The following is a 27,691-nucleotide window of genomic DNA, read 5'->3' on the forward strand; positions in this document are numbered from 1 at the left end:
TTTACATATAGTGTTGCTTCTGTTTATATAGAGGTGTTATCTTTTATACCTATGATGATGGTGATAGTAATCAGGGGTCAAGTCCTGGAAAAAAAAAAGTGGAGGAACTCACCCATGATTTCCACTCAAGGACTGGTCCTACAGGACTCCTGCTAATGGGAATGTCGCTCCTGATGTAGAAAAAATTCAGGAACTCAGTTCCCATGCGTTCTTGCAGGACTTGACCCCTGATAGTAACACTATAAAGTAGGGATGCACAGAAAGGGAAATTTTGATACGAAACCGAAAATTTAGACATTGCTTGGCGAAGACCGAAACAGAGAATACGTTGCCTCGTCCACTTTTTTCTATATAGTTTTGGTAAAATTGTATTATCAGAATTTTTTAGTTACTGATGTACTTGAAGTTGACACCAGAACACATGTGGGGTGGCTATAGAAAGTACTGGCTGGGCTTGGAGCAACAGCACTGCCACTCACCATACATTGACTCCAGGACACACTATAGGGGTTTTTCCTCAGCATGTTCTGGTAGATCTCCCCCTTTATAACTTTAAAAAAATTCATAAATAAACATCAGTTTGCTTAAAATGTTCTCTTCTGACCCCTATAACTTTATTTTTCCATATATGGGGTTATATAGGGGCACATTTTTTGCACCATGATCTGTATTTTTTATCAGTACTATTTTATTCATATTTTTATGCGACTTTTTGGATTCTTTTTTCTGCTACATTAAGTGAACAAAAATCAGCAATTCTGCCCACCTGCCGACTGCCTGCACAGGGGGGATGAGGCAGTGTAGCGCCAGTGTGAGGTGACGGTGTGCAGTCCTGCACCTCACACCGGAGACCGTATAAAGTGAAAGCCATGCCCCTATTTTAGGCCACCCCCACTGAAATTATTGTCAGGATATCCCCTTAGCCAAAACTTCTGAAATTTCTCTACTATAAAGTAGCAATGTTTAACATAAAATATTATTTAAAATCTTCTTGATTACACGCTTTTACCTTGACAAAACTCATAACTATGGCTAAAATATAAAGGAAGGTGAGCAAATGGCATAGTCACACGAACTATGTGGTCTACGTATGTAAATAGCATAGCTTGCAAGGCTAGACAATTTCCGAAATTCCCATTAGAGCCAGTGGGAGTTATGCAAATTGTGTGTTTTTGGAAAAAAATTTATGACGTATCAGAAGACTTAGAATTAAATTATATGTCTAGTCATTATTGAGGATTAATCATAAGTAGTGCAAAGGTAAAGTGAAATAGAGAAACAGGTCTCTAGAAACTGAATGCTGGAATCTACTGGTTATTGTGGTTCCCTTTACTTAAAGGAGTTTTCCGCCCCTAGACATCTTATCCCCTATCCAAAGGATAGGGGATAAGATGTCAGATCGCCGCTGTCCCACTGCTGAGGACCCCTGGGATCCCCGCTGCGGCACCGCGCTATAATTACAGCACAGAGCGAGTTCGCTCTGTGTGTAATGACGGGCGATACGGGGGACGGAGCAGCGTGACGTCATGGCGCCGCCCCTCGTGACATCACGGCCTGTCCACTTAATGCAAGTCTATGGGAGGGGGCGTGATGACCGCCAAGCCCCCTCCCATAGACTTGTATTGAAAGGGGCGGGCCGTGACATCACGAGGGGCGGTGCCGTGACGTAACGATGCTCCGGCCCCTGTACCGCCCATCATTACGTGCAGAGCGAACTCGCTCTGTGCTGTAATGATAGCGCGGTGCCGCGGCGGGGATCCTAGGGGTCCCCAGCAGCGGGACCGCGGCGATCTGACATCTTACCCCCTATCCTGTTGGATAGGGGATAAGATGTCTAGGGGCGGAATACCCCTTTAATGACAAATCTTCCTCATTGAATTTAAAGTAATATTTACCTTCTACTGAGTTTCCTTGGGGTCGATTTTCCAATAGAGGACAGATATTGTCAATAATTGTTGCTTAGCTGCATTGTTTAATGAAGAGCTGGCCAAACTATCAGAAGCAAGGTATTAATTGTGTACCTTAGGGTGTGTTCACATATTCAGGTTTTAAGTTGCAGTTAATGATTACCAGGAACAGATTATAAATGGAGGACACCTATAAAGGAATGATGGAGACCTTTCACAGATTCAAGAAAAACATTCTGATTACATGCAATCCTTAGAGGGGTTATCCAGGAATAGAAAAACTGAGCTTATTGAGTTATTACCGGGGAAGAGATCAGTGGCCAAGAGATCCTTTCCATTTCTATGCAGAGAAATCTAGGGATCTCTTGCCCACTGGGGGTGGCCACTTCCCTGGCTAATAACTCGTGATCGTGGTGGTTCTCAACAGTGAAACTAGGTGCGATCAACAACTTTTGACATGTCTTGTCAACATATTAAAAATTATTAATGACAGTAGCACTTTAAGATGTCTCCTGTTTTTTTCCTAGCCATTAAAATAGATAGTACATTCCCACTGGGCCCATTGTAGCCTAACTAACCTAGCAAAAATATTATTTTTTCTAAATTCCCCCTGATGCTATAACCTTTTTATTATTTATTTATTTCACAGATGAAAAAGCAGCAGCAGGAACTAATGCAGTACCTGGAGTCCCATAACATTGAATGTGAAGTAGTAGATATCACTATGTCGGAAGAGCAGAAGCAGTGGATGTACAAAAACATTCCTAAGGATAAGTGGCCTGAGCACGGCAACCCTTTACCTCCACAGATATTTAATGATGAAACATATTGTGGGGTGAGCTTTCTCTATTTCTAGATGTTGGTGCTGTGTTACATTCATTATCATATCAGTTTTAGAGACACAATCGTTTTGTACAAACTTTTTATTACACTTAGACTTGACTATTAGGTATGAAAATATGCCCAAGTAATCATTGGTCCCATTTAAAATAAATAAATGGGATCCCCTAAGCTGTGAGCCAACTTGAATTTTTGTTCTAGGGTTTGTTTTTTTCACTTCATATACATATATAAAATGGCAAGCTGCTGTAATGCGGTATTGCAGGTCAGCTCCATTAAAGGGGTGTTTTGCTGTTATTGAAAGATAGCAGAAAGGTCTTTCTAGTCCTGGACATTCCCTTTAAGTTTAACATGCTGGGTGCCAGGTTCGTAACACAGATAGCCAGGGTCATACATTTACTCCGCTGCCCTGCTTCCAGAGCTCCGCTCCCCAGCGTCCGGAAGTTTATTGTTCCGAACGCTGTGTGCTGGCTTCCGTGTTCACGCCCGCCCCCTCATGACATCACACCCGCCCCCTCAACGAAGGTCTATGGGAAGGGGGCGCGACGTCACGAGGGGCGGCCCTGAGCACGGAAGCCCGCACTCAGCGTTCGGAACGATAAACTTCCAGACGCTGGGGAGTGGAGCTCCGGAAGCAGGGCAGCGGAGTACCCCTTTAAGGGTATGTGCACACTGAGTAATTTCTGCCAGAAACACACTGAATCTGAAGATTTAAACTGGTACCAGACTTCTATTGATTTCAATGGGATGTTCCCTTCTATTTTCGCACACAATAATATTTGATCATGTCATTTTCTGACATTGATCTAAATGCCAGAGGAAGATTTGACTTGTCAATTCCTGTGACAGTAGACAAGTAAAATCCCATTGAAGTCAAAACTATGTATTTCCACCTCAAATCCCCTGCCATATAAGCACCATTTTAGCTCCATAATGTAGGTCAGAAAATGTTTCTCTATGTATCCAATAGTGTAGCTTTTAAAGATGTACACATTACTGTACATCAGAGCAGTAACACGGTTTTCCCAAACTCATTGTGGCCTCTTATCTTTCCAGTACACATTGTACAATAAACGTATCTACCATTAGTGTTCAAGGTTTGTGTAGATAAACATACAATAAGACAGCTGCAGCACACACATCCCATAGCTCTTTAATAAACTATCTGTGAACAATCACTTTTGTGTTACCATTCATCATAAGACTTGCTAGATCCAATGTCCGGTGCATTTTTTTTATTTATTTTTTTATCTTGGGAAGTATGGGCTATGAACCAAAAAACCATTCATAAGGGTATATTCACATATTGCAAATATTGTACAATACATTATAATTAGAGATGAGCAAATCGAATCTGGCAAATCCGAATTCATTACGAATTTCAGGAAAAATTTGGTTTGCAACGAATGTGAATATCACAGCGATTCTATAACGCATATCGCTTTATTAAACTCTATTTAGTGCGGTCCAGGCCCCAGGGCATCTAAAATGGCGGATCCACGTGGGGCAAAGAATCCTGGGAAGGCGGGAACAAGCGTAGGCGGGATGACCCTGAATCACATGCAGGATACAGCCTATCAGCAGCCAGTAACCCTTGTGATGTCACAGCCCTATATAATCGGCAGCCATATTGCGGCCAGTCACTTCATCCTTACACTGCAGAGAGATAGATAGGGACAGACAGCCCTGTGTGTTACACAGAAAAGCTTTTTCCAGCAGCAATTTACCTCCTAGTCAAGTAAGCGTTCTGTTGGACAGAGAGCAGTTTGTTTTTCACAGAAAAGCATTCTTACTGCAGCGATCCACCTCTCAGACACTGTCTATAGTGTCCTATTATAGAAAGGATCAGAGAGCAGTGTGTTGCACAGAAGAACAGCAGCGATTCAGCTCAAGCACAATTTTTGAATTGGGAATGAGATTGAGAGAGTGTAATTTTGGCTGTAGTACACAGCGACTGTGTGCTGCAGCTCTAGTGTCTACTGCTGGTGTTGTGCACAAAAACTTTTTTTAAGCGTACTGTAGCGTATTTTCTTCCCTCATAAGTGCATACCACATACATATATCTAAGTGTTGTACCATTTTGTTCCTGATAAAGTCCTAAGGGCCTAGATAAAAGGCCAGCCAAAAGTACACACACCTGATGCTGTGCTAGACAAATACTGTTTTAAGCGTAGTGAAGCGTATTGTACTCACCTCATATACAAACTAAGTATGTCAAGCAGAGAAGTGCCAGGACATGCACAGAGGAGTGGCAGAGGCCTAAAATCCTTCAGGCAGAGGTAGCAGCAGACTAGGGGCGAGTGCAACAGGAGTCACAGCGAGAGGCCTGATCTCCCAGTATCAGCTAGTTGTCGTGTCTTGACCAGCAACCCATCTGCCGTCATCGATTGTTTAACACTGTCATCCACTTAATCACAAGTGACATCTGCTACCTACAGTCAACAGTCGGTGGGTTCCTCAGACACAACCCTCAGCTGGCATGGCCCGGGAGAAGTCCCTGTCCTCCCATTGCCTCTGTTCTATGCTGTTCCCTCCCCTACAGAAGTATTTTATGCTGTGCGTTCAGCTCCACTATTCAGCGAGGATGATCTAATAGAGGACAGTCAGCAGCTACTGCCAAGCCAAGAGGAGAGAAGAGGGCTGCAGGTTGCCCGTGAGGCAGCAGCTGAGCCAGCAAGGTGGTAGCATGGTTGACAGTCAGCATGGTAGCAGAAATTGAAATTCTGGAGCCAAACGTGCCCGGGGAGACCACCTGCTTCGCGGCAGCCTACTTTCTCAGGAGGTAGTGGAACAGGGGTTCCTGGAGACTGGCAGTAGTAGTCAATTAGTGCAGACTGTTGGTGGGAAAATCAGCTACTCTGCGACAGTTTTTCATCAAGCTTCCGGAGGAGGTTAATATAGCCACATGCAAGATGTGTCGGCAGAAGGTGAAGCATGGGCAGGGTCCCAATGTTGGCACCACGGACCTGCGTCAACATATGCTGCGCCACCATAAAGCGGCCTGGGAGAACCGTAGCTCTGATGTGGTGGTCCAGCCTGCTGCATCACCCAGTGGTACGCCGAAGGGAGCTGTGTGTCATACCCTCCTTCTGTCGCTCAAGATGCTCCTGCTCTTCCTACTTTCAGTCATTCTGCCAGCAATCCATCGGTGAAGCCATGTCCAAGAGACAACAGTATGTGCCCACTCATCCAACGGCGCAGAAGCTGAATGTGCTCCTGTCCAAGTTGCTGGTTCTGCAGTCCCTCCCTTTTCAAGTGGTGGACTTGCTGACCCGAGGTGGAGAGTCCCAGGCCATCATTTCTTTGCGAAGAAGGCAGCCCTGCACAATTTTGTGGAAGAGAAGGTGGGCCAGTCCTTGAGACTGTCAGTGTGTACCAAAGTGCACGGCAGCGCTGACGTCTGGAGCTGTAACTATGGTCAGGGATAATACATGTCCTTTACAGCCCACTGGGTGGTTCCTGCACAGCCACAACACCAACTTGGACAGGTCACGCCGCTTCTTCCTCCTCCACGTTCTGAGGCGGTTGGTCCTGTGACAGTGTGCAACTCCACCTCCTCAGCCTCCACTGCACGGACAAGTCTCAGTGCCCCTTCAGCATATAATGTGTACAGGACACGGCGGTGTCATGCTTTTCTTCACATGGTTTACCTTGGCGAATGGAGTCACACACGGGAGGAACTGCGAAAAATCATTCATAAAGAAATCAGAGTATGGCTTACTCCACGAAAACTGGATTTGGGAACCATGGTGACTGACAGCGGCAAGAACATATTGTTTGCACTGTGACAAAGAAGGCTGAGCCATGCTCCCTGCATGGCACACGTGTTCAATCTGGTTGTCAAGCTGTTACTGAAGTGTCGTCGTCCCCCCCCCCCTCCCCCCAATTTGCAAGACCTCCTAACAATGGGAAGGAATGGGAACTTTGCATTCATTTCAGCCACTCGCACCACAAAGCACACCCTCATTGATCTGCAGTGTCAGAACGGTATCCCCCAACATAGTCTGATTTGCAACTTTGCCACACGTTGGAATTCCACCCTCCATGTGTTGGACCGACTATACGAACAGAGAAAAGCCATCACCGATTTCTTGATGATCCAAGCGGATAGGGGACTCCCCTGTGTAACTTCAATGTCAACCAGTGGAAGCTCATATGTGACACCTGGAGTTTACTCGGGTCCTTTTTAGGAAGCCACTTTATTAGTCAGTCGCCAGGATTACGGGATGATCTATGTCATTCCATTGCTTCATTTCCTACAACACGTGTTGGAAACAATGGCTGGTCAGGGCACTGGAGACGTGGCGCCTACATCTCACAGCCACATGAGCCCTGTGGGGGCTGAACTGGAGGAGGGGCACAGTGGAGCACAGTTTAGGTTTCGCGGAATGGGCGTTTTTTCTAGTCATCTGAGAGGGGGAGTAGGAGCAGCCAAAGGAGCTAAAGGGTTATGAGGAAGGCAAGACAGAGGACCCAGACACACCATGGCAGTATGCAGTGAAGATGAAGGCAGGGAGTCCCTCCGATTCACTTGCACAAATGGCACGATGCATGCTCAGTTGCTTGCGTAGTGACAGACGAATTGTCACCATTTGGCAGCGGGATGACTTCTGGCTCTCCACCTCCCTTCAGGCACAAAATGGGAGTCTTTCTTTTTTACACCCACTGAGATGGAGGACAAACTGACCTACTACAGAGACATCCTACGTATTCAGTCGGCTGATGCCTATCTGCGTCATTCTCTATCCTCTCGCAGGTTTGCGCTCACCTTCCACTGCCGTGGCTGCTGGGGAGGGGTGGGGTGGCAGGAGCAGTACCAGCTCTATTAGCAGCAGCCTGAGTTTACAGTCGCCGATGAGTACCTTTCTTCACCCGCATAGTGAAGCAACTCATCAGCAGCAGGACCTGAACCAGCAGGTGGTGGCATACCTTGACATGCCCATGCCAACACACCTTGAAGATCTGCTGGACTTCTGGGCTGCCAAACTTTATTTGTGGCCACAACCAGCAGAATTTTCCCTGGAAAAGCTGTCCTGCTCGACCTGTAGTGTGCTGTCAGAGCGGGTGTTAAGTGAGGGGGGGGGGGGGGGCCATAGTCACCTCAAGGAGAGACTGACCTTTTTGTGAAGATGAATCAGGCATGGATCAGCCAGGATTTCCACCCACCAATGCCTAATGCATCAGAGTAGATGGACCATGGTGCCACACCAACACTTCACAAATATGGACAGTGGCAAACAGATTTAAGGCGCTGCTCCCCAGTTACAAACATTCCTCTGCATCAGACCTTTCACCCACTTTGGTCACCAGCTACTGGTATTGCCACCCACTGCGCCACTCTGTCACCAGGTCACTTTCAGGATGCTGCTTCTTCCACCTCCAGGCTGTCTCATTCTGCCACTATGTTCTCTTCATGCTGCTGCCAACTCTAGGCTTTGCCATTCAGCCACTATATGTTCTCCTCATGCTGCCGCCAACTCCAGGCTGTCATTCTGCCAGATTATGATCTCTTCATGCTGCTGCCACCTCTAGGCTCTGTCGTTGTGCCGCCATGTGACTCCTTGTTAGATTGGGTTTTGTGGTCATACAGTATTAGTTCAAAGTAAACATTGAGACATTTAAACTTGGGAATCTAATATAAATCTTAAATTTTTAAAAATCGATGTAATCTCTTCAAAACTGAGGCCCTATGGTCGTTGACGTCATATTACCTGTGGAATCATCACAAGAATCCAATGAAACAGCTTGGAGCGATAACAATGAACCATAGCGGATTAAATGAAACATTCGCACGTTCACAGTCAGGGGGGCGCTGAGAGGCAGGGGCTGGAACAGGTGGTATCTCGTCTGGCGATGCTCACCAGGATGGGTAATCAATTTTTTTTTTATAAATTCAAGTTAAATAAGAAATCTGCCACATTCAGACACTCTGTGGCAGTGATTATAATATCGATGCCTGCAATCTTCATGTCATACTGAATAACAGTATTATTTCACTAACACAGCACGCTCCATATGCGTGTTAGGAGAAGGCAAAGTGTTCTACACCACTATTGAGCCTCTCAAATAGCTAAATTCGGACCAAACCAATTTTTTTCCGGAAAATTCGGCGAATTGGCCAAATCAAACTTATCAGAAATTAGCTCATCTCTAATTATAATGTTCCATCCCCATGTTTCAGTCCATTATGAATAAAATTTCACTTGGTTGACTGAAATTCCAAGAAAAAAAAACTGTGCAAAGTAAAAAAAAACGTATGGTGAAACCAGATGGAACCGTACGCACGTATGTGTATGGTTCCCATGTTTAAAAAAAATAAATGTATACGCTTCAATAAGGCTTTTCACCCGGACCAAAAACCGTGGTAGGCTACAGTTTTCGGTACGGGAAAAAACTGACAAAACTGTACAAGATGCAAAATGGAGACAACCTGATGCATCATTTGGCATACAGTTTTCAATGGAGAATCAATTCATACGGTATCTTACGGTTTACTATTTTAGTTTCTCCCGAAATGATGATTTGGTCTTTATAATACACTAGCTGAGTTCCCAACCCCAAATCCCCTCCTCATATCCTGACCTCTTATACCATCCTAATATCCCAACCCCAAATCCCGTCCTCATAAATCCCGTCCTCATAAATCCCGTCCTCATAAATCCCGTCCTCATAAATCCCGTCCTCATATCCCGAGTTGGACTGCGCTGCTGACCACCGGCAACCAGGAAGTGGATTGCGGCGGAGACCGGAGCCGGTTACCGGAGGCCCCGGGGGAGCGGAGGAAGGTATGTACATCTTTATTTTTTTTACTGCCGGCACTATGGGGGATAATTTTTATGTTCTGGAGTTCTCCTTTTAAGGATTCAGTCCTCACCAAGACTGACAAAAAAAGCGGCTTTAGGTCATGCATTGACTGGGTGTTTTGAGATTAATACATGACATGATGAAGATTCTGTCGTCGCTTGAGGTAAAGTTTCATACACACATTCAGCACCTGTTGTCACATAAGTCAAGGGAGTTTCCTGATATTAGCCATATGGATACCATAACTAATACTGTGGTGTCCTATTATCCACATCCTCCTATAGCGTGTGTTTGTTTTTTCAGCATTTGCTAATTTGATAACCCTCTTTCTTCCTTTTTTTTTATTTTCACCAGGATTATAATGCCTTTTTTGAAGCCAAGGAAAGTAACACAGTGTCCTCATTCCTACGGATAAAGGCAACATAAACAGCAGGTTGTTAGTTTTTTGTTTATTTACTTAATTTGTTTTTTGTAAACAAAGTGTATATTCTTAAGCTGCTTTCACACTATAAAATAGATCCATTATAAACGTCCGTTAGAAAAGCTTTAAAAAAGAATGTTAAAGGGGTTATATATATCTACTGGCTCCAGAAAGTTAAGCAGATTTGTAAATTACTTCTATTAAAAAATCTTAATCCTTTCAGTACTTATGAGCTTCTGAAGTTAAGGTTGTTCTTTTCTGTGCTCTCTGATGACACGTGCCTCGGGAACCGCCCAGTTTAGTAGCAAATCCCCATAGCAAACCTCTTCTAAACTGGGCAGTTCACGAGACACGTGTCATCAGAGAGCACTTAGACAGAAAAGAACAACCTTAACTTCAGAAGCTCATAAGTATTGAAAGGATTATGATTTTTTAATAGAAGTAGTTAACAAATCTGTTTAACTTTCTGGAGCCAGTTGATATATAAAAAAAAGTTTTTTGTTTTTTTTCCTGGATAACCCCTTTAAGCGTCCCTTACAAAATCCCATTAAAGGCTATGGGATTTTTTGATTATCCGTTATGACCCGTTCTAGTCCGTCATGAATAACGGGGAGTTGGGGAGGCCACATTAGTGTTTGTACTACTACCCTCATCATGGAACAGTCTGTTCCATGATGGGGGTTGTAGTACAGGGACTGAGGGATTGATCGTACCGGGTTTCACTTCTGAGACCCCATGCGATCTGAAGTTATTAAGCAGGGGAGCAGGCGGCATGGTCCGCTCCCCTGAGATGTATGGTGTGTTTTAACTTTCATTTTTGAATCCCCCGCAGGGAGCCCTGAATGGCCGGTACCGAGGGGGGGGGGGGGGGGCGGCGGCAGACATATAGCCTATATATCTAGCCCCCCCAGCGGATTTAGAATATGCCCCCTGGAGCGCATTAATAAAGATATGACCCCTGCCGGTGCATTTATACATATATACCCCCGCCGGCGCATTAATAAATATATACCCCCCCCCCCACCGGCACATTAATAAATATATACTCCCTGCTGCGCATGTATAATGTGCCTTCCGCAGCGCATGTATAATATACCCTCGCAGCACATCTATATACATGTGCCACTGCAGCGCTATATGTGAAAAGCATTCTAGCAGAAGCATCGGCCGGCCTGATGCTGCTGATAGAAATACTTTTCATACATAGCGCTTCGGTGGCATATGTATATAGATGTGCTGTGGGGGCAGATAATGCTATATGTCTGCCCCCCAGTGCTTCTATATACATATACTGCTGCAGCGCTTTGAATGAAAGGTATTTTTATTAGCAGCACATAGTGCCGGCAGCTGTCTCCTGACACTGTGTGCTCCATATAGAAATACTTTTCATTCATAACGCTGTAGGGGTATATGTATATAGAAGAGCTGGTGTGGCAGACATATAGCGTTATCTGCCCCCCACAGCGCTTCTATATACATATGCCGGCACTGCACTATGAATGAAAAGTATTTCTAGAAGGAGCGCTTTATATCTTGCCCCCCTTAGCGCTTTAAATATAGATATGCCCCCCCCCCGCTACTCACAATGGTTGGGGAGCATTCCGCCCACTCCCCTGCTTAATAACTTCGGATCGCATCGTGTCTCAGATCTGAAACCCGGTGCGATCAATCCCTGAGCCCCTGTACTACAACCCCTATCACGGAACAGACTCTGTTCCATGATGGGGGTAGTAGTACAAACACTAATGTAGCCTCCTCAGCTGTCTGCAGACTCCCGCAGCCGGTGAGAGTCTGTAGGAAGAGGTATTTACGGCCGTACATGACGGATGTTATTACGGGTGTTAACGGATGAATAATTATTCAGCCTTTTAGCACCCGTTATTTCATCCATTATTATGCATCCGTTTTTACACAGAAAACAGAGGTTTAACCCCTTAACGATGCAGGACGTATATTTACATTGCGTCGGTCCCGGCACTCATCAACGGCCGGGACCCGCGGCTAATACCACACATCGCCGATCACGGCAATGTGCGGTCTTAACCCTTTAGAAGCGGCGGTCAAAGCTGACCGCCGCTTCTAAAGTGAAAGTATCCCGGCTAGTCAGTCGGGCTGTTCGGGACCGCCGCGGTGAAATCGTGGCGTCCCGAACAGCTTGCAGGACACCGGGAGGGCCCTTACCTGCCTCCTTGGTGTTCGATCGACGAATGACTGCTCCGTGCCTGAGATCCAGGCTGGAGCAGTCAAGCGCCGATAACACTGATCACAGGCGTGTTAATACAAGCCAGTGATCAGCATGGGAGATCAGTGTGTGCAGTGTTATAGGTCCCTATGGGACCTATAACACTGCAAAAAAAAAGTGTTAATAAAGGTCATTTAACCCCTTCCCTAATAAAAGTTTGCCCCCCTTTTCCCATAAAAAAATAAAACGGTGTAAATAAAAAAAATAAACATATGTGGTATCGCCGCGTGCGTAAATGTCCGAACTATAAAAATATATAATTAATTAAACCGCACGGTCAATGGCGTACGCGCAAAAAAATTCCAAAGTCCAAAAAAGCGTATTTTGGTCACTTTTTATACCATTAAAAAATGAATAAAAAGTGATCAAAAAGTCTGATCAAAACAAATATTGTACCGTTAAAAAATGAGCCCTCATACCGCCCTGTACATGGAAAAATAAAAAAGTTATAGGGGTCAGAAGATGACATTTTTAAACATATAAATTTTCCTGCATGTAGTTATGATTTTTTCCAGAAGTACAACAATATCCAACTTATATAAGTAGGGTATCATTTTAACCGTGTGGACCTACAGATTAATGATAAGGTGTCATTTTTACCGAAATATGCACTGCGTAGAAACTGAAGCCCACAAAAGTTACAAAATGGCGTTTTTTCTTCGATTTTGTCGCACAATGATTTTTTTTTTCCCGTTTCGCCGTGAATTTTTGGGTAAAATGACTGTCACTGGAAAGTAACACAAAAAATAAGCCATAATATGGATTTTTAGGTGGAAAATTGAGAGGGTTATGATTTTTAAAAGGTAAGGAGGAAAAAACAAAAGTGCAAAAAACGGAAAAACCCTGAGTCCTTAAGGGGTTAATAACGGATGAATGCTCATAGTGTGAAAGGAGCCTTAGACAATCAAGTTGACCGGGTCAATTCATTCCTAGTGGATATTATGAAACTTGTCATTTTTGGTTAGACTGAGTAGCCCTTTCAGGTCCAAGAGAGTTTTTGGGCCTTGATGACCAGTGTAAAATTTCGAACACTGTATTCTAAGGCCAGTTTCAGATGGTCATAATAAGGTACACATCCTTGCATCTGAATTAAGGTGATAATTCTTGGCTGGACCACAGGTCTAATAACCTGAACTGAAAGCATCTTTGATCTCTATGATGTTGCAATGTTGGCAACAGTTTGGCCGGGACTTGCTGCAGTAATATGTGCACAAGAACAGGGCCGCAGCTAACGATTATTTTAATCGATTAGTTGTCGATTATTTCATCGATTAATCGGAAAAAACGTCAAAATGCCAAAAAAAGGGGTTACGCTGATTCTACTTGAAAAATTATGTACAATGGCCAAATTAACCTCTTAGGGTACGTAGTGTACCTGTACGCCCTATGCCTGGTCCCGGTGTTTAAAACGGGGTCACACCGTGACCCTGCATCACTCCGGGTTGGTCCCTGGGCTAACAGCGCGGCACAGACCGTTGTGCCACGCGCTATTAACCCTTCAGAGGCGGCGATCAAATTTGACCGCCGCGTCTGAAAGTGAAAGTAAACACTTCCCGGCAGCTCAGTTGGGCTGATCGGGACATCGCGATAAAATCCCGATGTCCCGATCAGCTAGGACGCAAGCAGAGGTCCCCTTACCTGTCTACGCGGCGTCCGATCAGGGTGTGATTGCTCCAAGCCTGAGCTACAGGCTTGAGCAATTGAGTCCCTATCTCGCTGATCCATGCAAAGCTATGGCTTTGCAGGGATCAGCATAAGAGATCAGTGTGTGCAGTGCTATAGCTCCATATGGGGGCTATAACACTGCAAAAAAAGTGAAAAAAATGAAGTTAACAAAGGTCATTTAACCCCTTCCCTAATAAAATTTTGAATCGCCCCCCCCCCTTTTCCCATAAAAAAAAAAAAAAAAACTGTGTAAATAAAAATAAACATGTGGTATCGCCACGTGCGGAAATGTCCGAACTATAAAATTATATAGTTAATTAAATCGCACAGTCAATGGCGTTTTCGCAAAAAAATTCACATTTTTATATCATGAAAAAATGAATAAAAAGCGATCAAAAAGTCCGATCAATACAAAAATGGTACCGATAAAAACTTCAGAACACGCGCAAAAAATTAGTCCTCATACCGGCCCATACGCGGAAAAATAAAAAAGTTATAGGGGTTAGAAGATGAGAATTTTTAACATATAAATTTTCCTGCATGTAGTTATGATTTTTTTCCGAAGTACAACAATATCCAGCCTATATAAGTAGGGTATCATGTTAACCGTATGGACCTACAAAATAAAGATAAGGTGTTATTTTTACCGAAAAATGTACTGTGTAGAAACAGAAGCCCCCAAAAGTTACAAAATTAATTTTTTTTCTGCAGTTTTGTCGCACAATTAATTTTTTTTCCGTTTCGCCGTGGATTTTTGGGTAAAATGACTAAAGTCACTGCAAAGTAGAATTGGTGGCGCAAAAAATAAGCCATCATATGGTATTTTATGTGCAAAATTGAAAGCGTTATGATTTTTAGAAGATGATGAGGAAAAAATGAAAATGCAAAAAATGAAAAACCCTTTGTCCTTAAGGGGTTAAAAGTTTCTAGCATGTGATGTGACCAAACAGCAGCAATTTATGATTTTTTTTTAATATATATTTTTTTTTTTTTTTACGTAGGGCTGGGCGGTATGATAAAAAATATGTATCACGGTATTTTTGTACATTATGGTAGTTCCACGGTATCTAATGGTATTTACCTCTCCCCCCCATCATCATTATGTGATGGGCGCATCTCTGCCCCCCAATGTGCCCCCCCCCCGCCGGTTTATCAGCCCAGCCTTGCACCCCCAATCGGGGAACTAATTGTATGTCACCCGGGAGTGCTGCTTCTCTTAACCCCCCCCCCCCGCCAAATAATTATCAGCCGCTGCGCTGTACTTTGTATTCCTGTGCCTGGGCTGCAAATATTAAAAAACTAACTTTAACTTACCTTCGTCCTCCGTTCCCCTGTGAGGAACTGTCCTCCGCTGTTCTTGTTGTTTCCTGGGGATGGGACCGTCACAGAGCCGGCCGGCTTCTTACATGACAGTGGGCTCAGCCTATCATCGGCCAAGGTGGGACATCGCTGCGGCCGGTGATAGGCTGAAGGCTCTGTGACGTTCCCATCCCCAGGACCGCAGCAAGAACAGCTGAGGACAGTGAGGCCGGTTCCTTAGCAACGGGGGGAACGGAGGAAGAACGTAAGTTAAAGTTTGTTTTTTAATATTTGCAGCCCGGGCACAGGAATACAAAGTACAGCGCAGCGGCTGAGAATTATTTGGCAGGGGGGGAGGGACTCCCCGATGTGGGGTTGCAGCGCTGGGCTGATAAACCGACGGAGGAGAAGCAGAACAGCGCCCGTGGGTGACACATGATAAGTTACCTGACAGCCCGCTGTGGCTGATAATTCATTAATTCGAGTGGGGGAGGGGCCCAACCGGTATTGCGTAATGGGCCAAAATTCATATTGTGCAGGAAAAATTTTTGTGGTATTCGGTATGAACCAGTATACCGCCCAGCCCTACGTTTACGCCGGTTGCTGTACAGGATCATTATTAATGATCCTGTACAGAAACCAGTGTAAATTTGATATTGCCGCATGGGTAACTATCTGAACTATTAAAATAAAATGTTAATGATTTACTAACATTAAATTTAAATAGTTCAGACAGTTAGCCATGCGTCAGTATCAGATATGTAAAATAAATATTTGAACTTTTTTTGTATAACAATATGAAAAGGGGGAGCTAATTTTTATTGGTGGAGTGGTTTATTTACTTTTTTTTAAATTATATATAGCACTCCTATACACATGGGGGGGTATGTGCAGACTGCAGAGCATTGCAGCCGACCCATGTCTGTAGTACAGACTCTGTAGTACTACAAACACTAGGATGCAATGTTCTGCACATACTACCATGTGTATATGTACTACAAACACACTGCTTTACCCATGGGGGTATGTACAGAGCATTGCATCCTGGTGTCTGTACTACATGTACTACATGGGTAAAGCGGTGTGTACTGCACACACTTTATTAAGTAGGGGGCATTATATTACCCCCCTCTGATGCCCCATGTGCCATTATATTCCCCCCCCCCCTGATGCTCCCTGTGCCATTATACACCTCCCCCTCTAATGACTCTTGTGTCATTATATTCACCTCCTTTGATACCCCCTATGTCATACCCCCCCTCTGATGCCCCGTGCCAATATATTCCCCTCCCTCTGATGCTGCCTCTTTCATTGTATTCACCCCCCTGATGCCCCCTCTTTCATTGTATTCACCCCCTCTGATGTCCCCTGTGTCATCATACCCCCCCTCTGATGCCCCCTGTGTCATTATATCCCTCCCCCTGATGCCCCGTGTCATTATACACCCCCCCCTCTGATGCCTCGTGTCATTATACCCCTCTTCTTGTGCCCCCCATGTCATGATATTTCAGCTTAACCCCCTTGTACGACATTATTACTAATCCTCCCCTCCTCTCTGATCCTCTGCTACCTGTACTCTGCCCCCATATGCACTCCGGCAAGCTCAGGGGCTCGGCGGTCATTGTTGGCCCTCGGTCCGGACGGAGGTGCGCGCGATGAGTGACGCCATCGCACGCGCCTACGCTGGGATGCTGTCGTCCTGCGCGGCTCGCTACAGGCTGCAGTGCACAGCTGCAGCCTATAGGAGTTTAGCTACAGGGCAAAACTGATTGCCCCATTATATGTGAATTCCTCAGGCATTTGGCCCCGCGTGCCCGAATCAGGGCTAAATGCCTGCAGAATTCACCTGCCCAGCACCGGGAACTGCATGTCCCGGGCGTTGGGCGATACAATTTCCACAGTGACTCGCTGTCACTGCGGCTGCTGTGGGATTTTCAGGACTGGCTGTGGACAACGAATCGGGCGATTATTTGACAACTGGATTAGTCTACAACGAATCCAGTTATCGAATTTTATCGACTAATCGTTGTAGCTCTACACAAGAATTTGATTGTATTACATTAGTCTGAAACCATATTTAACTCTATAACTAATGTGATTATAGCGATTGAAAATGTATATGCTTTTCTTCTTTTGCACCATAAAGTATTTTTCTGAGCACAGCTTTTTTTCATTTTTGTCATCAGAGGTGTGTAAATGCATTTTTGTAGGATGAGCTGTATTTTTCATTGCCACCATCTTGGGTTACAAACAACTTTTTGATCACTTGTTCCATTTCTTGGGAGTCTGGATGAATGAAAAACAACACCTTGGCGATTGCATGTATGGGATTTATTTAGCGCAGATTTCTTAAATTCACATTTTATTCTTTATTCCCCATAGGATGAAGGATAATGGAAAGCGTGGTTGCGTTTGACAGAAAAGAAACACGCAATTCCTGGGCAGCTTGATAACATCCTGTCACACACTGTACAGTCTGGATCCATCATTATTCTACAAGTTAATGTGGACTAAAAGGAGTTCCTAAGTTACAAATAGCACATTCCTAATAGGTCCCTTTTGTTAGTATATCAAGTTGTGCAGAAGTCTGCATGTGATCCTACGGTTTCTTATTTCTGTAATGTCCAACTCCTTTCTTTTTTCTTCAATACTATAACTTCTTGCCAGATTGCCTTTTTTCTGGATATCCGGTCTAAAGTATTCTACCTATTCACTGGATACCTTATAAATTCTAGAAATGTAAGGATCAGAGTTTGGAAACCCTCACCGATTGGAACAATAGGGAACATTTGTTTGCAAAAATCCTCAAACCTTCAGTCTTACGCCTAAGGGGCCTAGAACATACCTTCTTCTTGTCTTTGGAGTTTACCTATATAGCTTTTATCATTGACCGAGTAGACTGGAATATCCCTTCAAAGGGGTATTCCAGGATTTTTTTTATTTGACTATGCTACAGAGGCTGTAAAGTTAGTGTAGTTCATAATATAGTGTCTGTACCTGTGTGTGACGGTTTTCTCACAATTCTTATGTGATTTTCACCCCAATATTTCTTTTTAACGGCATACAAAATGACTGCTGTCTCAGATTTTTCCCAGGTTGCAATGCGGCCTAGACCTGACTCACTAGTCAGCTGATGACAGGGAGCCTGTCTGCTTCAATGGGTGGAGCGATCGCTTGGTGGGAGAGAGATCAACCTGCAACTAATGCAACAGCTGTAGGCACCCTGATTGAAAACCACAGGTCTTTTGAATGGATGCAGCTCATTTATGTTTCAATGGGTGGGGTGTCTGATGTGTAGGAGGGAGGAAAATGGTATTATGATGGGATTTGTAGGAAGAAAAAAACAAAAAAAAACTTAAATGGGTTATCCACCATAAGGTGATTTTAGTACGTATCTGGCAGGCAGTAATGGACATGCTTAGGAAGGATCTGCGCTTGTCTTGGGGCTAAATGGCTAAGTCAAGAGATTACCATAACACTGTGGCTAGCTTTTTGTGAACTTGTATTTCCTGTTTGACTCTTCTTTTTTTGACTACAAATCCCACAATTCTATTTTCCTCCTTCCCATACATCAGCCACCCCACCCATTGAAACATAAATGAGCTGCAGACTTGTGGTTTTCAATCAGGGTGCCTCCAGCTGTTGCATTAGTTGCAGATTGATCCCTCCACCCATTGAAGCAGACAGGCTCCCTGTCATCAGCTGGCTAGTGAGTCAGGTCTCGGCCGCATTGCAGCCTGGGAAAAATCTGAGACAGCAGTCATTTTGTATACTGGTAAAAATAAATAGTGAGGTGAAAATCACAGAAGAATTGTGAGAAAACTGTCACACACGTACAGACACTATATTATGAACTACGCTAACTTTACAGCCCCTGTAGCATAGTCAAATAAAAAAATTCCCGGAATACCCCTTTAAACACGAAATACCAGTTCAAAAAAAGCTCGCCACTGTATTATGGTAATCTCACTACATAGCCATTTAGCCCCAAGAAAAGCACAGATCCTTCCTAAGCATGTCCATTACTGTCTGCAAGGTACGTACTAAAATCACCTTATGGTGGATAACCCCTTTAAGTATAGCTCAAGATACCCAAGCATCAATGTGCGTATGAAGTAAATTAGCCACAATATTTACAAAATAATTGTGGCACCTAATAAAACTTGACCACGTCTTATCATAGCATTCATTTTTTGTTATATTTGCTCCAATTTAATTTAGATATATCTTGAACTTTTTTTTTAATTGTAAAATTTTCATTTACCATTTTTATTACGTATTTTATAGTTACGTGGTGTTAGTATCTGAAACTAATACATTAAGCTAAAACTAATGGTAGCTAGTATGAAGCCTTCACTAAAGCAAACACTGTAGGTTGACACCATGTTTTTTTTTTGTAACTCCCTTGTAAAATCTGCTGTGTAAGCAGTAGTAGAATGACTAGGATATTGGGGTTATTGACAGGTCTGTTGTACTGCAAGTGGCCTAGTTAAGTCACTACACAGCCCACTATACACACACATAAGGCTTTGTATGCATCTTCTCTGTTGCTACCTTGCCACCACCTGTAAAAGTCTATGGCATTTCTTTCTTTCATAGGGTTTTTAGGATTTTGGAATCACAATATAGACTGTCCCAGGATGTCTTTAAAAAAGAAAGCTACAAAAAATAAATAAAAATTAAAATTAGATTGGAAAGCACAACAAAATTTTATCCCCTACCTCCATAAAAATTCTAATTATTCCCTTTTGCTATTTTTATATATAATTCTAAACCATGAAAAAAACGAACATATTTGGTAGCGCTGCATGTAGAAATCTCTGAACTATTAACGTAAAACATTATCTAACCCACATGGCGAACTCCATTCATAAAAGAAGAAAAATGCACAATGCTAAAATTGCTTATTTTTGGTTATTTCATATTCCAGAAAACTTGGAATAAAAATCAGAGTTCCTTAAAATCAACCCCAAAATGTCACAAATTAACTGCCTTAAACTGCTCCATAGATAGATAGATAAATAAAAGTTATAGGGGTTTAGAATATGGTGATGCAAAACATTTTTATAATACAGAACAAAAACAAAATTAATGTCATTTGTACTCTATGGTGAACTCAAAAAAGATAATTGCACAAGAAAATGTAACAAATTTGAATGATTCTAGTTTCACAACATGTTATATGCTAAAACAATGGATTTTAAAAAACAAAAAAGTTTAACTATCCTGCAAAAAATAACCCCTCATATACCTGTATTAGAAATATACTTAAGTGTTGTCCAGCGAAATAAATAACCTGTGTATGCTGTCAAAAGTATAATAAAGCAACTTACGAATATGTTATTAACCATACTACAGAGCTTTTCAATTGTTAGCTGAGCTGTCTGGCTTTTATTGTCATGTTCCCTCACACTATTTAAAACACAGCTCCCGTCCCTGCTCCCTCCTCCTCTCCTGTCTGCTGAGGAGAAGACCTTGGACGTGAAGAGGGGAGCTCCTATTACTGCTCATTAGATTTTAAGATAACAGACATAAAGCCTTTCTCAGATAGACAGCAGTGAGCCTGTTCTGATTGAAACTGCTGTGAGAGAGGTTTCTTGCCGCTTTAAAATCTAATGAGCAGTAATATGAGCTTCCCCCCTTCACATCACTGATCTTGTCCTAAGCAGACAGAAGCTGAGGGGATCAGGCAAAGAAGCTCTGCGTGATGTGATGTCACAGCTACAAGGGAAAGAGTAGTTCTGATATGGAAAGATCTGTGCAGTATGGGTTGTTTCTTTCTCCGGACAACCCATTTTAAGCCAATATTGCCAATTAGAAAAACTTGATCTGTCATGCAGACATGCAGTCTGGTTGTCGCTGCTAGGAACCCCACTGATCACTTAATATAGCCAGGGGAAATGCGCTTGGTTCAACCCATTATAGTAAATAGGCTCTGTACACTATAATGGAGCTAGTCTCCTACAATCCGAGTGAAAGCAAGCATCAAACTGGGACGTGAAGTGCGCTACTGCAAAATACACACGTATTAATATACCCAAACAGTACATATGCAACTGTCTTTCCAGGTTTCCCCAAACACACAATCATTCTAAAACGCATAATACTTACACCATGCAATTTAACCTTACTTCAATTTGTTGTTCCACAAAGATTTGACCATGTTTATCGGGAGCAATTAGATTTCTTACGTGAAAAACAACTTCTCTTTACAAATAAATGTAAGATTTTATTTTTATATATCTATTTTTTTGTAAATTGTCTTTTTCAACATTCTGGACATTTTATTTAATCTGCAAATCTGTATGATCCTTATTTAGATCTGAAAAAGGAAACGGTACATGAATGTAATTTATTCTTAAAAAAAAAATACCCTTTATTCCATCTTTCACCCTCAAAATCTTTGTATGTGTATGATATTCCTTATATAGGCATGCACCTGTAGAAAGAAACCCAAATGATACCATAGCCTTGGTGTTATCTTCGTTTATTAAATGTTGATCTTAGTTTCTTAATAAAAATGTTTATTAGCATGAAAAGTTGACCATGAAATGTTTTCTCATACAGTACCCTTTTATGTACTGACAAGGTGCACTAACCCAGAACGTGCTGTCTACAGATCTTTTCTTCTGGAATGGTTTTTAGCTTGGCATATATTAGAGATCGACCGATTATTGGTTTGGCCGATAATCACGATTTTGGACATTATCGGTATCGGCAATTACCTTGCCGAAAGGCCACAGATTATCAGTATCGGCCCTAAAAAATTGATATCTGTCGATCCCTAGTATATATCCCCAGTCATGTTCCAAGACTCCCCACTGGAGTGAAACTTCGCTTGAAGGGAAAGCTACCTCTAAAACGTGGCATCAGAAAGCTGCTTTGCATGTCCTTTCTTCTCAGAATCCCCAATGGAGCATGAACATGTGTCCAAAAAGTGTCTTAACACTCTCTCCTCAAGGAGAAGCATTACCCCTTTGGTCCTGTGTTCAAACAAAAAGGTTTTGGATGCTTTCACTCAGTTTTTATCCACGGCAGCTTTCCTGCTGCAGATTTGCATATAGTAAATCCCCAGTGGATAACAGTACCTTAATTGTGAATGAGAATTTTAGAAACCTTCTTTTATTAAGTATTTTAAGATATAAACAACAATACAAACAAGAAAATGCTGTAAAGGAAATGAATACTCTGTTAGACAGCTAAGGCAGGAGAGGCTCTGGGGCCCCGGACAGCTGAATAGATGCTCCAGTGAGTGGTTTCTGCTCAAGATTTCAGTCTTATGGTGAATCGGGTGACAAGCAGACTCCAGGTGTGCAGACAATTAGGGTGGCCATAGTAATGTCCCATTACAAACCATAAAATAACATAACAATGAGTGTACGGATGTCGCGATACCTTCTCTCCAATAGAGGCCCAGAGGTACCCTCACTATTAAAGCCAGGATCCTTATGAGGGTGTGTGAGTGGCCATCTGTATCTAAGACACTGAGAGTCCAGAGATTGGGGTGGTCCGATACACCAATGCTCACTTTTAGGCCCAGCATTTAGTAAATGTATGTATTTACTGCACTTTTTCCGTTCATGTCAATGGTGACATCAAAATTTACAATCCATCCAGTGTTGCAGATGTTGATGTGAAAATGCTGCAAATATGCAGCAAAACCCACATCTGCAGACTTTTAAATACATAGATTTTTTTCTAATGTTTGCAGCAGTCAAATGCACACAATATTGTGAAGATTTTAGGCTGTACATTTACATGCAGGTATGTTGGATTTTCTGCAGAAAATACACAGCAGACCCATCCTGTGTTAAAGAAAACTGAAGGAAAGAGGAGGAGTTTGTTGTAATTTGATTGCATATATATATATATATATATATATATATATATATATATATATATATATATATAATTTTTTTTTATTTGATGAATCACACAAAACATTTCTAGTTTTTATTTTCTTGAATATACATTTTTCCTTTAAAGATATATAGCTGGGCATAGACGTCAAGGGGCTATACAGGGTACCTCTAAAGTCTGGACACTTATTCAAAATGTATATTTTCAATACATTTTTCAGCAACATTTTCTCATAACATCTTTAATATGAATTCCACTATTTGTGATGTAAAGTTCCATGTGCTTTGCAAGATTCACATAAACCTGATGCAGTATGAGCACATTCACCTATGATGCATACCCAGGGCCGATTTTAGGCTTAGCGTGGCCCTAGGCAAAATCAAAAGTGGGGCCCCAAAAGTCGTAATAGTGCAATAACCAGATTTAAACATTTTTGGTCACTTCAAATACTATAAAAAATATCTAAAAAGGAATTGAAAAGTCCCATCAAAACAAAAATTGTACCGATAAAAACTACAAATCACAGCGCAAAAAATCACCCTCATACATCCCCGTATACAGAAAATAAGAGTTATAGGGATCAGAATAGTACAATTTTATATTATTGTATAGTTTCCCCCACATTAGGTGCAGTATAGTTCCCCCACATTAGGTGCAGTATACAGTTGTCGCCCCACATTAGGTGCAGTATACAGTAGTTCCCCCACATTAGGTGCAGTATACAGTAGTAGTCTCCCCACATTAGGTGCAGTATACAGTAGTTCCCCCACATTAGGTGCAGTATACAGTAGTAGTCTCCCCACATTAGGTGCAGTATACAGTAGTTCCCCACATTAGGTGAAGTATGTTCCCCCACAGACATACAGCCTTCAGCCATATACAGTGTATGGCTGGAGGCTGTATGCCTGTTTACTGCCCCACTTCAGTGTTCAGACCACCTCTCTGGGGTCACGATCTACTGCTATGGCCTATGAACCATAGCAGTAGATCCCGGGAGTGGCGGTCGGAACACTGAAGATGACTGCAGGTCACTTACCATACCCGCGCGTCCTCCTCACTGCTCCGCTGTACTGTTGTTATGGGCGCACGCACTTGACGTCACTGCGTGCGCTTCCTCCCAACGGCGGTTTTAAAGTTAATGCGGGGCCGCTATGAGGTAAACGGGGCATCCTTGTGTCCTGAAAAGAATTTTCGGGACACAGGGATGTCCCGGGGGGTCCCTGCGGGCACTGGGCCTGGAGCTGGTCACTGTTTTAAAGTGGCCGCAGCCGGGCTGTGGCCACTTTAAAACAGTTGCCCCGCCCTACTGACCAGCCGGCAGGGGGCCCCCTGGGGGATGGGGGCCCTAGGCAATTGCCTGGTTTGCCCCGCCCTAACGCCGTCCCTGGGCATACCTTTAGGAGATTCGCATCTGTGATTCTCATTGTATACACATTCTTCTTTAGCACACCCCAAAAAAAGAAGTCAATGGGGCTAAGGTCGGGTGAGCGAGGAGACCATTCCACATGAGCACAATTTTATTTAGCTTGATAGTATATATGGCTGTTTAAACTTCAAACCCCTTTATGGAAAGGGTCTCTCTGTCTACAGAGCTCCACCTAGATCTGCATCCAAGCACTCATCTATAAAGGGATATTCCAGAATTTTTTTTTTTACTTGACTATGTTACAGGGGCTGTAAAGTTAGTGTAGTTCATAATATAGTGTCTGTACCTGTGTGTAACGGTTTTCTCACAATTCTTCTGTGATTATCACCACAATGTTTATTTTTTAACAGCATACAAAATTACACGTCTCAGGATTTCCCAGGTTGCAGTGCATCGAGACCTGACATCACTAGTCAGGTGATCAGAGGGGGCCTATCCTGCTTTAACTTCAACAGCTGTAGGCCCCCTGATTAGAAAACACTGTTTCAATGGGTGGGGGGCTGATTTGTGGGAGGAAGGAAAGTGACCTCATACTTGCAAGCATGGAACTGTGGGATGTGTAGTTTAAGGTAGGAAATGCAACTGGAAATGAATATCTCCAGTTATATCTGTCAGGTAAGTAGTAAAATCACCTAATGGTGAATTACCCCTTTAAAGAGATAATCCGAGTAATTCACAGACCTGTTTCAGTCGTTTTCTTCATTTATTTTTCAACTATGCAGCTTTACAGCACATTCATTAGGAGCACAGAGCCATTTCACCCACGTCCATAGCTAAGCCATTACACTACGCATGATTAAGGGGATCCTCCCCTAAATGTAGCTTCAGGCTTAGCTATGGATGTGGGTGCAACGGCTCTGTGCTCCTAATCATTGACTATGTGCTGTAATGCTTCAAAGTTGAAAAATAAATGAAAAAAAAAAAGACTGAAACAGGTCTGTGAATTTCTCTTTCCAATTTATTGCACTGTTGGATTCTCTCTTTAATGGATAAGAGGACTTAATTTTATTTGGGCAATACACTCCTTTGTCTAAGTATGTTTTTTAAATACTTGAATAAGGTTGTTTTCTTATATAATCATAGCCGTAAATGTTGGCACCCCTGAAATTTTTCAATAAAATGAAGTATTTCTCGCAGAAAAGGATTGCAGTAACACATGTTTTGCTATACACATGTTTATTCCCTTTGTGTGTATTGGAACTAAACCAAAAAAGGAGGGGAAAAAAGCAAATTGGACATAATGTCACACCAAAAATGGGCTGGACAAAATGATTGGCATCCTTTCAAAATTGAGGAAAAATAAGTTTGTTTCAAGCATGTGATGCTCCTTTAAACTCACCTGGGGCAAGTAACAGATGTGGGCAATATAAAAATCACACCTGAAAGATAAAAAGGAGAGACGTTCACTTAGTCTTTGCATTGTGTGCCACACTCCCGCATCATATCGCGTCGGTCCCCGCACTCATCGACGGCCGGGACCCGCGGCTAATACCACACATCGCCGATTGCGGCGATGTGCGGTATTAACCCTTTAGAAGCGGCGGTCAAAGCTGACCGCCGCTTCTAAAGCGAAAGTGAAAGTGACCCGGCTGCTCAGTCGGGCTGTTCGGGACCGCCGCGGTGAAATCGCGGCGTCCCCAACAGCTTACAGGACACCGGGAGGGCCCTTACCTGCCTCCTCGGTGTCCGATCGGCGAATGACTTCTCCGTGCCTGAGATCCAGGCAGGAGCAGTCAAGCGCCGATAATGCTGATCACAGGCGTGTTAATACACGCCTGTGATCAGGATGAGAGATCAGTGTGTGCAGTGTTATAGGTCCCTATGGGACCTATAACACTGCAAAAAAAAAGTTTAAGAAAAGTGTTAATAAAGGTCATTTAACCCCTTCCCTAATAAAAGTTTGAATCACCCCCCTTTTCCCATAAAAAAAAGTGTAAAAAAAAATAAATAAATAAACATATGTGGTATCGCCGCGTGCGTAAATGTCCGAACTATAAAAATATATATAATTAAACCGCACGGTCAATGGCGTACGCGCAAAAAAATTCCAAAGTCCAAAAAAGCGTATTTTGGTCACTTTTTATACCATTAAAAAGTGATCAAAAAGTCTGATCAAAACAAAAATCATACCAATAAAAACTTCAGATCACGGCGCAAAAAATGAGTCCTCATACCGCCGTGTACGTGGAAAAATAAAAAAGTTATAGGGGTCAGAAGATGACATTTTTAAACGTAAGGGGTTCAACACTCTTTATAAAAGAAAAGATAGGTTATTCTGACATCATTGGAAAAGAGAGCAAATAAATAAATAGGTAGGATAAATAATCTTAATGAAGCAAATCCTAGAAATGAAGAAAAAAACACATCATTGTTATCACAAAAGAAGCTATGGGGAAATCATTACAATGTAACGGTTTATAAAAGAAGAAATGCACTATTGTTACATCAACTTGCTATAATACAGCCTATGAATAATGTTAATGATAACATTTTGAAACTAGAACATATCCTAGGTACTAATATAAAACCTATTATGACATTATCACAGCACTACAACACTTTTAAATAAATGCATGTTATTATATCACAATAAAACACTGTTTAGGTATAAAGGCATACAAATAGCAAAGCAATTGAATAATGTAAGACAGGAACTTTAGCATTTATTGTTGTCTGAAAATGAGAAAGGTTTGAGGAAAACAAACTACTCTTTTCTCATAAAATAATAAAGCAAGCAAACTGTTTGCATCTAAATTTCAAACTCAACAAAAGAAATCTAAAATACCTTTTCTAATACACTCTTTGGTGTTAAATTATAGTCACTCCAGGACATCACTAATGTGTTCCTGGGTATTACTCACAGCATTATAATTCACAGGAGATTAATCCTACTCCCCCATCTTTAGCAAGCAAATTTTTCCTCTTATCTGTTGAAACTTAAATGGGTACTCCAGTGGTAAAAAAAAATGTTTTAACCTCTTGGGGACGCAGGGCATATACATATGCCCTGCCTCCCCGATCCTTAAAGGGTACCTCTCATCAAATAAACTTTTGATATATTTTAGATTAATGAATGTTGAATAACTTTCCAATAGCATGTTAATGAAAGATGTGCTTCTTTCTATTGTATTTTTCCCGATCAGTCCTGTCAGCAAGCATTTCTGACTCATGCTGGAGGCCAAAGAGGCTGTGAACAAAGCAGGCTGGCAGCTCGTAGTGTTTAGGAC

General features: G+C 42.5%; 1 protein-coding gene across 1 annotated transcript in view; it reads left to right on the forward strand.

Moving 5' to 3' along the window:
* SH3BGRL2 (SH3 domain binding glutamate rich protein like 2) overlaps positions 1-21,717 on the forward strand; it is a 45,920-nt gene extending 24,203 nt beyond the window's left edge. The window contains exons 2-4 of the mRNA XM_056565945.1: positions 2,557-2,742; positions 9,906-9,984; positions 17,561-21,717. Of these exons, the coding sequence (XP_056421920.1) occupies positions 2,557-2,742; positions 9,906-9,977 (258 nt within the window). The 3' untranslated portion in view covers positions 9,978-9,984; positions 17,561-21,717. The remainder of the gene's footprint in view (positions 1-2,556; positions 2,743-9,905; positions 9,985-17,560) is intronic.
* The last annotated feature ends 5,974 nt before the right edge of the window (positions 21,718-27,691 follow it).

Source organism: Hyla sarda, chromosome 3, assembly GCF_029499605.1.
Source record: "Hyla sarda isolate aHylSar1 chromosome 3, aHylSar1.hap1, whole genome shotgun sequence".
Lineage (NCBI taxonomy): Eukaryota > Metazoa > Chordata > Amphibia > Anura > Hylidae > Hyla > Hyla sarda.